General features: G+C 47.8%; 1 protein-coding gene across 1 annotated transcript; it reads left to right on the top strand.

Annotated features, from left to right (window-relative positions):
• The first annotated feature begins 1,006 nt into the window (after nucleotides 1-1,006).
• On the top strand, nucleotides 1,007-11,293 carry NPAS4 (neuronal PAS domain protein 4). Its single transcript, XM_039366279.1, has 8 exons — nucleotides 1,007-2,974; nucleotides 3,303-3,454; nucleotides 3,834-3,936; nucleotides 4,544-4,793; nucleotides 5,814-5,923; nucleotides 6,038-6,176; nucleotides 7,441-8,783; nucleotides 10,365-11,293. The coding sequence occupies exons 1-8, from the start codon at nucleotides 2,800-2,802 to the stop codon at nucleotides 10,391-10,393; spliced, it is 2,301 nt and encodes a 766-aa protein (XP_039222213.1). The 5' UTR covers nucleotides 1,007-2,799; the 3' UTR covers nucleotides 10,394-11,293.
• Nucleotides 11,294-12,159: the final 866 nt, after the last annotated feature.

Below are 12,159 nucleotides of genomic sequence, written 5' to 3' on the forward strand. Positions count from 1 at the left end.
CTATCATGTCCCCCCTTGTCCTTCTCTTCATTAAACTAGACATACCCAATTCCAGCAACCGTTCCTTATATATTTTAGCGTTGGTGGTGATCTCCTGGTGGTCTTCCATCCGTGTCCTGAGCAGGCCTCAGCCTGTTTAAGCTTGTAGTCTGGGCAATGTCAGCCAAAGGCTGCCACCTGCCGATGCTTGAGGAGCTTCCGTAGAATCCTACAAATCAAATGTGGCTCCTGATAACTTTATGGCTGCCTCCATGTAGTTTTCTGGGGCCAGGTTGCCGTAGCGATGTGTTACTCTTCTGTGCAACCGCCTCGACTTTTCTTACGGTCTCCACATCAAGTCCTAATCAAATCTGACCTCGCTTGAGATCAGACCTATGCATGGCCCGACAGAACACTTGACGATCCCTCCACGAGTTCCTGTAAAAGGCCAAGGATTTCGTTCCAAAGGTTCATAGAACGTAGAATACAAACACAGAACACAGAAACTTGCAGAGTTTCCTCGGTGGCGACATCCACATCCAACTGGATCGGCAGCTTGGAATTTCCAGACTGGCATCCTTTTGCCTCTTCGCCTCTGGAAAAGTGGTCGGCCCCGTTTCTGGTTCCGCCCGGAAAGACACGCCGTAGTCCAATTGAACCTTTTAGGAAATTGCTGTTCCTGGATCAGTCAGTTGCATAAACAGTCTTGTCTGCATTGCAGAAAAGTGATAATTGTATAACTTGTCAAATTCTTCTCCTTGGAAAATCAACACACCTAACTAACTGGAGCTATTACAGTAGTGCACGATGGGAAGAAGAAAGGAAGGAAGGAAGGAAGGAAGGAAGGAAGGAAGGAAGGAAGAAAGAGAAAGAAAGGAAGGAAGGAAGGAATAAAGAAAAGGAAGGAAAGGAAGGAAGAAGGGAAGGTAAAAGAAAAAGGGAGGGAAGGAAGGAAGAAGGAAAGGGGAAGGAAGAAAGGAAAAGGAGGGAGGGGGGAGGAGGAAAGGAAAGAAGGAAGGATGGAAGGGAAGAAGGAAGGGAGGAGAAAAGGAAAGAAAGAAAACAGGAAGGAAGAAAGGATGGAAGGGGGAAGAAAGGAAGACTGGGAAGAAGGGATGGAAGGAAAGAGGAAGGAAGGAAGGATGCTAAAAGCAAACATAATATCCCTTAAGACAGGACTCTGCATAGATTTGGGGGGGGGGCAGCTTTCAACTCCCACCCCAACGGAACAAAATCCCTCCATCCCAGTGTGTCTCCTTCTTTATGGCAACTTCCAAAACGGCAGGATCATCCAAAACCACAAAGAGCTGGTTGCCTCCCACCATCTCAGCTTTCACGCCCTTATATGGAACGAGGAGAGATTTATGCAAAAGCCAAGCTGCCTAATTTAGGTTATCTCTGCAAAAGGGGGGGGGGGAGGAAAAAAAAAAAGGAAGTAAAGAAAGAAACGAATACAGAGAAGAAAAAGAACCAGCCCAAATGGGAGACAGAATGCTGTCACTTTTCGTGGTTGCTAAGCAACCGCAGAGCTGAAAAAGAACCTTTCTCTCTTTTTCTCTCTCTCTCTCTCTCTTTTTTTTTTTGAAGCGTCTATTTTTGGCCTTCGCCAAAGACGAATGTTATTTAAGGCCTGGCTTGTTTATTTACTGGGAAGTTTAAAAAGAAAACCAGAATAGATTCACCTCTTCTGATGGGTTTTTTTTTTTTTTTTTGGACGAGAAGGGAAAATTCCTGGACAGAAATCCTAAATAAAGATATGCTCGTTTTTACTAAATAGGAGAGAAAAGGACAAAACAGTGAGAATCTGTTCAGAAGAGTTTTTTTTTTAAAAAAAAAAAAAACCAATAATTTTGAAAAAAGGCAAAACCCTCCCCCCCCCACAAACAGATTCACCTCCCCAAAAAACGCTGCTGTTAGCCTTATTAGCAAATATTTCTATTTTTTTAGAGACTGCGTCAAGAACAACTTCTTTAAACCACCAAGGCCGAGCTTACAATCGGGAGAAAATAAACAATCACACAGGCCCCCTATAGATTTATATATATTTATGAAAGAACGGCAGGGGACACCCACGCATTTAAGAGACATCTTTTGGGAGTTTGGTTTAGGCCTATAACCCTGCAGTTTGGACACCCCCCTTTTCCTCCAGTGTTTTGGTTTTTGGGCGGCGGGGTGTGAAGAAATCTGAAAGAACTCAAGACCCGTTTTGACCGACATTGAGGGGCAAAGGTTGCGAAGGAAGGACAGGAAAAGAGGAAAGAATTGAACACGAAGCAAAGAGATTGATTGGCTACGTCGCTTTGGGCAAGAGAATGTAAAGAGACAAGAAAAGAAGAGGATTTGAGAAAGAACAATGCTGCTTTGTCAAGAAGGAAAAGAGAAAGAAATTGATTTCAGCACCAGCATTGAATTTCTGGGACTGAGAGAGAAAAAAAAAAGTCAGGCACACGGCGATGCGATTCCAACATTCGAGACTGTTTCATCTCCTAATTCGGTGCAGTGTTTGCTTGGTTTCCTCCTCCAGCCTCCCCCCCCTCCTCACCACGTCATTCAGAAGCCAGTGACGTAGGGTTCCCCCAAGCCCATGGAAGCAGGGGGGGGCTGGCTCTGCAACCCTCTCCCTTCCATTGATCTGAACAACTCTTCCCGCCCCGTTTTCCTTAATATGCCAGTGCCCACACTCCCAACAGCCTATAAAAGATGGAAATCAGACTCTCCGACAGATCCACAGGCAGACATCAGAGAGAGAGGGAGACAGAGAGAGAAAGAGGGCGCAAAGACGGAAGCGGCTGAGCTGCACGGATCTTCTTCCCAGCCGAGATGTACCGGTCCACGAAAGGAGCCTCCAAGGCACGGCGGGATCAAATCAATGCGGAGATTAGACATCTGAAGGACCTGTTGCCCATTGCCGAAGGAGATAAACTTCGCCTCTCTTATCTGCATATCATGTCGCTGGCTTGCATCTACACGCGGAAATCCATCTTCTTCTCCAAAGGTAGATCCAGAAGACAACTGAGGGGCTTGGGGAAGGGAAAACTAAGGGAGCGGGGTGGGTGGGCTTACTTCTAAAGTTGGGTAAGGGGAGGCTTCCCTTAGAAACTCAACAGGTCTCTCTCCGTGGTGCTGAAACGGCCAATGGAGCCGGGGCTGCTGTCCGTGGTGCTGAAGCAGCATCTGGCAAACTTTGCTTGTAATAAGTGCTGTCCCTGGTGCTGAAACAGCTTACCGTTCCTTTTCCTTGACTCATGAGATGTGAAGGGAGCGAGTATTTATTTTTTGCAATAGAAAAATAAAAATTAAACCCCTGTCCTGTTTCTCAACAGGTGCAACTTTGGAAGGCTTGGAGAGCTTGCTGTCTTCCCAGGACTTAGACGATTTCATGCAGGCGCTTCCTGGTTTCCTTTTGGCGTTCACTGGCGAAGGCAAACTCATCTATGTGTCGGAGACTGTGGCTGAGCACTTGGGGCATTCTATGGTACGTACTGGAGACTTGTAAAGAGGGGAGAGTGATACCGTTGCTATAAAATAAGGGAAATAATAGCACTCCTTTGAATTATCCTGGATTTTCACAGCAGCCTAACCTTTGTTTCGTTGTATTACATGAGCATTTCATTTAAGCCATAGCCTTTCATTTTTTCCAAGGCTGGAGCTTATTAAATTAGCCTCATAGTCTCTATAACGGAAGCTGTTTGTCCATAACATTGATAGCTCTTAAGAGATTATTTTCTCAACGAGAGTAAACATATTTATGAAAGACCGTTGACTTTGGAGGTCCTACGTGAAGCTGACTCAGTGACTAATAGGAGAGTTTAATTTCACAACTGTTCCCATCTCCCTCCCACTTATGCCTGCAGGTGGATTTAGTGGCCCAAGGAGACAGCATCTACGACATAATTGACCCAGCAGATCATTTTGTGATGAAGAATCAGTTGGCGTTGCCTTCTCCATTAAATACCGGTAGGTGTTCCTTTGTGGAACTGAGTGTCATGCGGAGGAGAAGGGAGCAACAGACGTGTGGTTCAGAAAGGAGTCTAAATTAGCATGATGACTATTTAAAAAGTTGACGGGTGTGTTAGACTAGAATGAAACCTTGCAGAGCTTAATTCAAGAGAGAAGCGATGAAAGCTCACCTTTTATCAGAAAAACTCCCATTTCGGAGCCGACAATATTATGAAATTGGTCTTCCATTACTATGGAGAAAAAAACAGCATGGCATTTCTGGAGAAAAACAAGCCTCTGGGGCAGTGCCTGTCAACCGTAGTTGCTTGAAGATAGGTGGACTTCAATTCCCCAACTGGTCCACAGATGTGGCCAAGATTGAAAACATGATTCTAGGATGGAGTTTCCAATCAGAGGAAGTTCAATCCATTCTTGTAACCTGTGTTTAAGAAATTCACTTAGAAATACATCTCGTGCAGGAAAAGAAGTCTAGGAGAGTGGAACAAATCCATCCTTTGTGCTAGAGATTGGCTTGGCAAGATCTGAGTATGCTTCAGTGTGTTATGGGTTTTCAAGTCTTTCAACGTCCCTCTTCTTTTTTCTTCTGTCCTTCAAACCAAAACAGAACGTCTCTTCCGTTGCCACTTCAACACTTCCAAAACAATCCGGCGTCAAAGTGCAGGAAATAAGCTGGTTCTGATTCGCGGTCACTTCCACCAACCTCCTCCGGGGTCTTATTGGTCCACCAATCCTGTCTTCACAGCCTTTTGCACTCCTCTAGATCCTAAGCCCAGAATGGGTCAAAATTCGTTCTTCCTCTCAGCTTTCGAGAGTCGCCACACGAAAGACCTGGCCATCGTGGATATCTCCGAAAGGTGAGAGGCCTTGTGGAAAAGGCGTAAGCTTAGGATTAATTTAGAGCAGGGGTCTTCCAAACGTGACCACTTTAAGACTTGTGGACTTCAACTCCCAGAATGCCTCAGTCACCCCAACTTGGCATTTTTAAGACTTGAGGACATCAGCTCCCAGAATTCCTCAGTCAGCCAAACTTGGCAACTTTAACACTTGTGGACTTTAACTCCCAGAATTCCTCAGCCAACCAAACTTGGCAACTTTAAGACTTTTGGACTTCAACTCCCAGAATTCCTCAGCCAGCATTTGGCAACTTTAAGACTTGTGGACTTCAACTCCCAGAATTCCCAAGTTTAGAGACCCCCTAGACCAGGGCTTTCCAAACTTGGCCCTTTTATGACTTGTGGACTTCAACTCCCAGAATTCCTCAGCCAGCATGCCTGGCTGAGGAATCCTGGGAGTTGAAGTCCACAAGTCATAAAAGGGCCAAGTTTGAAGACCCCTGGACTAGACTGAGAAGAACATAAGGACTGAGAAGGAATTTGGTGGGCTTGTTAAGGCAGGAGCATCTTGTTTCCACCAGAAGGAGAAGCAGGACACTGAATAACCGGCCAACGGGCGTACATACCAATTCTCCTGTATTATTTTTCCCGACAATTTCTTGCTCTATTTAAAAGGAATTTGGAGTTCTTCAACCATGGGTGTTGTTCAGAGCTGGAAGTGTGAGAATTCAGGCAGGCCCTGGAAGGTTGAACCTTATCTTCTCTCTAGAGTAGTGTGTCTCAACCCCGGCCACTTGAAGACGGGTGGAATGGAGTTGTGGCTGAGGAATTCTGGGAGTTGAAGTTCACCCATCTTCCAGGTGCCAAGGTTGAGTGCCCTAGAAGAATAACACAGGGTCAGAACCCCAGAGAAATCAGCAAGGAATGCTCCAATGTCTTGTGAGCAAAATGTTTGCAGAGGAAGGTACTAATAAAATGCAGCACCATCATTGCCACCGCAAAAGCACTGATCTCTACTCTTATTTTCTCTCCACATTCTAGTGTGATCTTCCATCTGGGCTTTCAGAAGAGCGAACTCTTCTGCAAATCGTGGTACGGCCTGATCCACCCTGAAGATCTCAGCCATGCTTCGGCCCAGCATTACCGGCTGTGTGAGTGTCTTACCGTTGTCCTTTTAATCTACCCCTCCGACATCAGTAGCGGGTGGACGAAGCGGATTGGGCTGACCGGTTGTCTTACTCCCTTTTTCCTTCTGGTTCCTCCAGTGGGTGATCAAAGCAACACACAAGCTGAAATGGTGATCAGGCTCCAAGCAAAAGATGGCGTAAGCTGGATCTGGATCTACTCGTTGCTTCGCTTGGAGAGCACGGAGATCCCCATCGTTGCTCACAACTACGTCATCAGGTAACAGTTGTGGCGGAACTCTTTCTGGGGTGGGTGGGCTTGAGGTATGGATTGTTTCTTTAAAGCCCTGCGAGGTGGGCTGGGAGAGAGAGAGAGGCCCAGCGTTCACCCAGCTGGCTTTCAGGCCTAAGGCGGGACCAGAATTCAGTCTCTCCTGCTGATTGGCCCAAAGTCACCCAGCTGGCTTTCATGCCTAAGGCGGGACTAGAACTCACCGTCTCCTGGCGATTGGCCCAAAGTCACCCAGATGGCTTTCAGGCCTAAGGCGGGACTACAACTCACTGTCTCCTGGCGATTGGCCCAAAGTCACCCAGATGGCTTTCAGGCCTAAAGCGGGACTAGAACTCACCGTCTCCTGGCGATTGGCCCAAAGTCACCCAGATGGCTTTCAGGCCTAAGGCGGGACTAGAACTCACTGTCTCCTGGCGATTGGCCCAAAGTCACCCAGATGGCTTTCAGGCCTAAGGCGGGACTAGAACTCACCGTCTCCTGGTGATTGGCCCAAAGTCACCCAGTCGCCTTTCATGCCCAAGACGGGACTAGAACTTACCGTCTCCTGGTGATCATCCCACAGTCATCCAGCTGACTTTCATGACTGTGGCGGGACTAGAACTCACCGTCTCCTGGCTTCTAGTCCACCTTCGCCGAGACCAAATTGCCTCTCATACGAACACCGATTTTAAACCACTTGTATAGCTGCCCCTCTCACAAAGGCGACTCAAGGCAGGATGCAGAGGCTTAGAAACGGCACAGTGGGAAATAAAAACCGTATTTTCCGGCGTATAAGACGACTTTCTAAAGCATGCAAATCGTCTCCCAAGTCGGGGTCGTCTTATATGCCGAGTCGTCTTATACGCCAGAAATTACGGTAAATCAGCCATCTCTGCTTTAAAGGGCTACACCCAACTCGGCCTCCCGCTCGATTTTCTTCCCAATGCCCGATGCCCCTTTCCAGCGGGAGCATCTGCGACCGGATAGCTGACCCTTTGCAGAACTCTGAATAAAGGAGGGAAGCGAGAACGGGCGCCTAGCTAGAAGACAGTTGACTTTCCGTAGAGTCGTTTCGCTGCTTACAAGTTTTGTAAGCCGGGCTTCCTCGTCGCCACGTTACCGCCGGCAATCTGAGGTCCGCAAGGCGGTTCCAATCCCGTTCTAGAGAGACAGAAAGGATAGAAAAATGTAGAGGTTTTGCTTTGGGGCTCTCTTGACGATGAGGCACCTCCCCACAGCCTCCGTTCTTACTTTTCTTACTCTTCTCCTGCAGCGATTCCGAAGCTTGGTGCCTGAAGCAGCAACTGTCTGCCGAAGGATCCCAAGGGACGTACAGTCTGGAAAGCACCACCACTTTCCTGGAGAGTCTCCTGTCTCCTGGACAGCTCTCCAGCCCCGATCAAGTCTTCACGCCCGCGGCCGGCACCCCCACCGGCACCCTTGTGGCCCCGGCTTTCGATTTCAGCTCCGCCGGGGCCCCCGAAGGTCCCCCGGCCTTCGGCGAGCCTGCTGAAGGCCTGCCCGAAGGGATGGTGGAACCTGGGACTATCTCCTCCATAGAGGACGCCCCACCAGGTGCCACCCTCAGCCTCCTCGTCAAAGAGCCGGCCTTCGGCTACCTCCTCCTCCCGCACGGAAGTTACGGAGCGACGTTTGCAAGCGAGACGCCCGGCGGCAAGCCCGCCTCCAAAGATTCGGCCTGCACCCCTCCTTACACCCCGCACCAGGGCTCGGCTTTCCTCTTTGGAAGTCAAGAGCTTTACGGAGCCCGCGGTGGGGGCAGCCCCGCGGCCCCGCCTCCCGGGACTGCTTCCGGCGCCGGCTCGCCGGCCGGTCTGGCCGCCGTGAGCGCCTCCGAGCTGTTCTTCGCCCAAGAACCGTGCCATATTCTCTATGAGAAGCTCCCCCCGACTCCGGACAGCCCCGGTAATGGGGGCTGCACCGTCCTGAGCTTGCCGGAGATCCGAGGTCCCCTCTACGTGGATGTGCCTATGGTACCCGAGGGGATGCTGACTCCGGAGGCCTCGCCCATCAAGCAGATGTTCTTCAGATATTCTGAGAAGGAGAAGAACGAAATCGAGCAGCTGGCTCAGCAGCTCTGTAGCCTGGCGGAGACCTTTCGCTCCCCGGCGTCCCGGCCCCTCGCCGAGAACAGCCAGGGGTCTCTCCGAGAGGACTTGCCGGCCCCCGGCCCCGAACCGTCTCCCGTGCCCGAACCTTGCCCGGATTTCCAACTGCCCAAAACGTGGAGGAGCGTGGATTTCTCCGTCTTGACTTGCCTGGAGGACGACCTCCTGGAAGAGACGGCTCTTGAGACCCTCCTCCAAGACCTGTCTTCCTTTCTGTTCGAGAAAGGGGGGGCAGGGATGAGGTGCCCTCACCACCCGTTCTGCGGTGGCGACGTCAGTAGTCCAGTCGGCTTGGACACCGAAGATAGTAGCCCAGGAGCCTTGGCTGTCTCGCCAAGGATGGACTTAGCTCCGGAAGAGCCATGTTTTTTGGAAGAGCTGGCCTCCTTCGACACAGCCTTTGAGACACGTGCCTCAAACTCTCCCTACGAGGGGTTAGATGAGTTGTATCAACTCCCGAGCCAAAGGCCCGACGGCTTCCAGGAAGGTAAGCCAGGTGGGGTGGGGGGGGGTGGAGGCAGTGAGTGTGGGGGTGGAGGGAGCAAGGAGAGGAGGGGGGGGTCCCAAAGGGGCTATTGCAAGAGGTAACTGGAGCTTCCCGGTTCTTTTTTATTCTTTTCTTCTTTCCTTTTTCTTCCTTCTCTTCTTTTGCTTTCTTTCCCTTTCTGACTTTTACTTCCTTCCTCCTCTTTCTTTCTTTTTCTTTCTTTCTTTTTCTTTCTTTCTTCCTTCCTTTTTCTTCCTCTTTCTTTCATTCTTTCTTTCTTCCTTCCTTCCTTCCTTCCTTCCTTTTTCTTCCTTCCTTCCTCTTTCTTTCCTTCCTTTTCCTTCCTTTCTTTCTCTTCCTTCCTTCCTCTTTCTTTCTTTCTTCCTTCCTCCTTTCTTCCTTCCTTCCTTCCTTCCTTCCTTCTCCCTTCCTTCCTTTCTTTCCCTTCCTTCCTTCCTCCCTTCCTTCCTTCCTTTTCCTTCCTTCCTTCTCCCTTCCTTCCTTTCTTTCTTTCTTTTTCTTTCTTCCTTCCTTTTTCTTCCTCCTTTCTTTCTTTCTTTCTTTCTTTCTTTCTTTCATTCTTTCTTTCTTTCTTCCTTCTTTCCTTTTTCTTCCTTCCTTCCTCCTCTTTCTTTTCCTCTTTCTTTCCTTCCTTTTCCTTCCTTTCTTTCTCTTCTTTCCTCCTCTTTCTTTCTTTCTTCCTTCCTTCTCCCTTCCTTCCTTTCTTTCTTTCCCTTCCTTCTCTTTCTTTCTTTCTTTCTTTCTTTCTTCCTCCTCTTTCTTTCTTTCTTTCTTTCTTCTTCCTTCCTTCCTTCCTTTTCCTTCCTTCCTTCTCCCTTCCTTCCTTCCTTTCTTTCTTTCCCTTCCTTTCTCTTTCTTTCTTTCTTTCTTTCTTTCTTTCTTTCTTTCTTTCTTTCTTTCTTCTTTTTTCTTTCTTTCCTTCCTTCCTTCCTTCCCTCCTTCCTTCCTTTTCATCTCTCTCTCTCTCTCTTTCTCTCCTTTCTTCTTCTTTTCTTTTCTTTGAGAATGTTTTGCTTCTCATCCAAGAGAACTGAAGAAGCTTCCTGGATGAGAAGCGAAATGTTTTCAAAGGAGAAAAAAAAAACCCCTAGGAAGTCCACTTGCCTTTCGGAAAAAGCACCGTTAGGGCACCCAGGACCCGGATGAGTGAGAATCTTCCTAGACAAGAGTAGGGAATGTGAGAGAGGCCCCATTCCCAGCAGGGGAGGCCCTGCAGAATTGGGGCCAGAGATGTCTGGCTTGGTAGCACATCCAAACAAAAGCTTTAAAAAAAAAAGATTTATTTTTTTTTTTAAAAAAAGAAAAATTCCCAGAACTTCCCCAGCCAGCGTGTTTTAACCTTTGTGGTTTTCAACTCCCAGAATTCCAGTCTGCTGGCCAGGAAAAAAAAAATCCTTATCCTGGGAATAGCCAATCTGAGATTTAGAAACAAGTTTCTAGTCCTTAAAGCGGGGAGCAGGCACCACGAACGCATGCGATCGAGTGTTTAGCTTGGAAAAGGGCGTTTTCGATCCGTTGACTGATCTTTCTCTCTCTCTTCCATTCTGTCTCCTCCTTTAGATGGAAGCGGAAACGATCCTTCATTTTGAAATAAGTCTGTGACTTACTTCTCCAAGTATGGCATATTGTCATATCTTTAAAGAAGCTACATCCACCCAGCCCCCCCAGCCCTCCAGAAGTGTCCTGCGAATGGAAACCCAGCGTAAAGTTGGAGGATGTCAGCAGGAAAAGACTTTTTTTTTTTTATTTAAAAAAAGAAAAGAAAAAAAAAACCATACATTTTGATTCTGAGACGTCGGTGTGAGACTGGTTACTCAGAGCTAAAGGAAGGACTGTTGTAAGTGGATTCACACATGTTATCGTATTCACTCGTAGTGAGTAAAACCTCTATGTAATTTACTAAGAAATATCGGAGGGGGCCTTGGGCCCGACGGCTCCTTAAATCACGATTTAACGCCAAGCTGGAGCAAAACTGTTTGCACTCTTTGGGGATTCCTCCTCTTCCAGTTACTTACTCTTTCATCCCTGCTCCCTAGAGTACAGAATGTGTAGGTGGTACAAATGCCTACGATAGTAAGGGCCAATGGCTGGTAATGCAATAATGGATATTATTGCCTTGCTATTCTCACATAGTGTATTTCTGTTTGTACAGAAAGACTGCCGTTCAAAGTTTGGGGCGCCTGTTTCCAATTTGAATTCTTTCTTTTTCTTTTTAAATTCGCTTTGTGATGGTTATTTAAGTATTAGCAGTTTCCTCTAAGTCAGAGATATACAAGCTAAGCTCCTAAGGCTTCCTATGGCTCCTGAACCCCTGTGGGGGGAAGCAACCCCATGCACTGGAAACAGCGTGAAGAGACCTGAATTGGTTTACCTGGCTGATCTTGGGGGAATATGTGTGTGTGTGTGTGTAGGTCTTTGGTTATTCGGGTTTTCTCCCGCGTAAAATTGGAAATGTCTTGGCGACGTTTCGACGAAATCCCATTCGTCATCTTCAGGTTGGTGTTTTCGGCTTCGTGCTTCTAGGAAGCATGAAGCCGAAAACACCAGCCTGAAGATGAAGAATGGGACTTCGTCGAAACGTCGCCAAGACATTTCCAATTTATATACACACATACATACATAATACAGGACGGGAGACCACCAGGAAATTTAGGGGGCCATAGACTAGCCTGGGAAGTCAGCCAAACATCAACTTCTGCATTCTTGCCAAGAACATTATATGGATGTGGCCTACTGTTCACCCAGACTCAAATCTGTCCCCAACGATTCTTTTACGCATCTTTCGGGCCTGCGACAAAATCGACTCATTGATTCTTTTACCTTTTTTTATGAGAGGTTAAGAACTCAAGGCCTCTGTCCTAACTATAGCTTCCTACAAAATTCAGATTTTTTTTAGGGGGGGGGGGGGCGGTGTTGTTTTTTGTTTTAATTGCGCATCGAACGAGATGAAGAACTTAAGGCCTCTGTTCAGATTTGGGTCCCCCCCCTCTTTCTATTGCGTGTCAAATGAGATGAAGAACTCATGGCCTCTGTCTTAAATTAAATGCACAATTTCCTAGGAAATTCAGATTTTGGGGGGGGGTCATGAGGGGTTTCTTTTAATTGCACATCAACTAGTCTCACCCGTTTTGGTCTGACCAAAACATTTCCTTTGACAGTGGAATCTGCTGTGTACATAACCACCATGTGAGTTATCAGTGACCGAGCCCTTATTGATCCACGCAAGGGATCGCAAATCCGTTCCCTCTTCGGCTGGGATCCGACCCTGGCCGAAAATATCCAGTGGTAGATCACAGAGACGATATTCTGAAATTGTCTCTTGGTTGCGTTTGTTGCTTTTCAACAGCACTGCTCA

The sequence above is a fragment of the Crotalus tigris genome, unplaced genomic scaffold (genome assembly GCF_016545835.1).
Source record: "Crotalus tigris isolate CLP2741 ecotype Arizona unplaced genomic scaffold, ASM1654583v1 scf7180000020245.1906669, whole genome shotgun sequence".
Classification (NCBI taxonomy): Eukaryota; Metazoa; Chordata; class Lepidosauria; order Squamata; family Viperidae; genus Crotalus; species Crotalus tigris.

Excerpts from the sequence above, each read along its gene's own strand:
- NPAS4 (XM_039366279.1), top strand. The coding sequence starts at position 2,800 with ATGTACCGGTCCACGAAAGGAGCCTCCAAGGCACGGCGGGATCAAATC. Across the intron at positions 2,975-3,302 it reads ATCCATCTTCTTCTCCAAAG|GTGCAACTTTGGAAGGCTTG; the intron begins GTAGATCCAGAA and ends GTTTCTCAACAG. Across the intron at positions 4,794-5,813 it reads ATCGTGGATATCTCCGAAAG|TGTGATCTTCCATCTGGGCT; the intron begins GTGAGAGGCCTT and ends TCCACATTCTAG.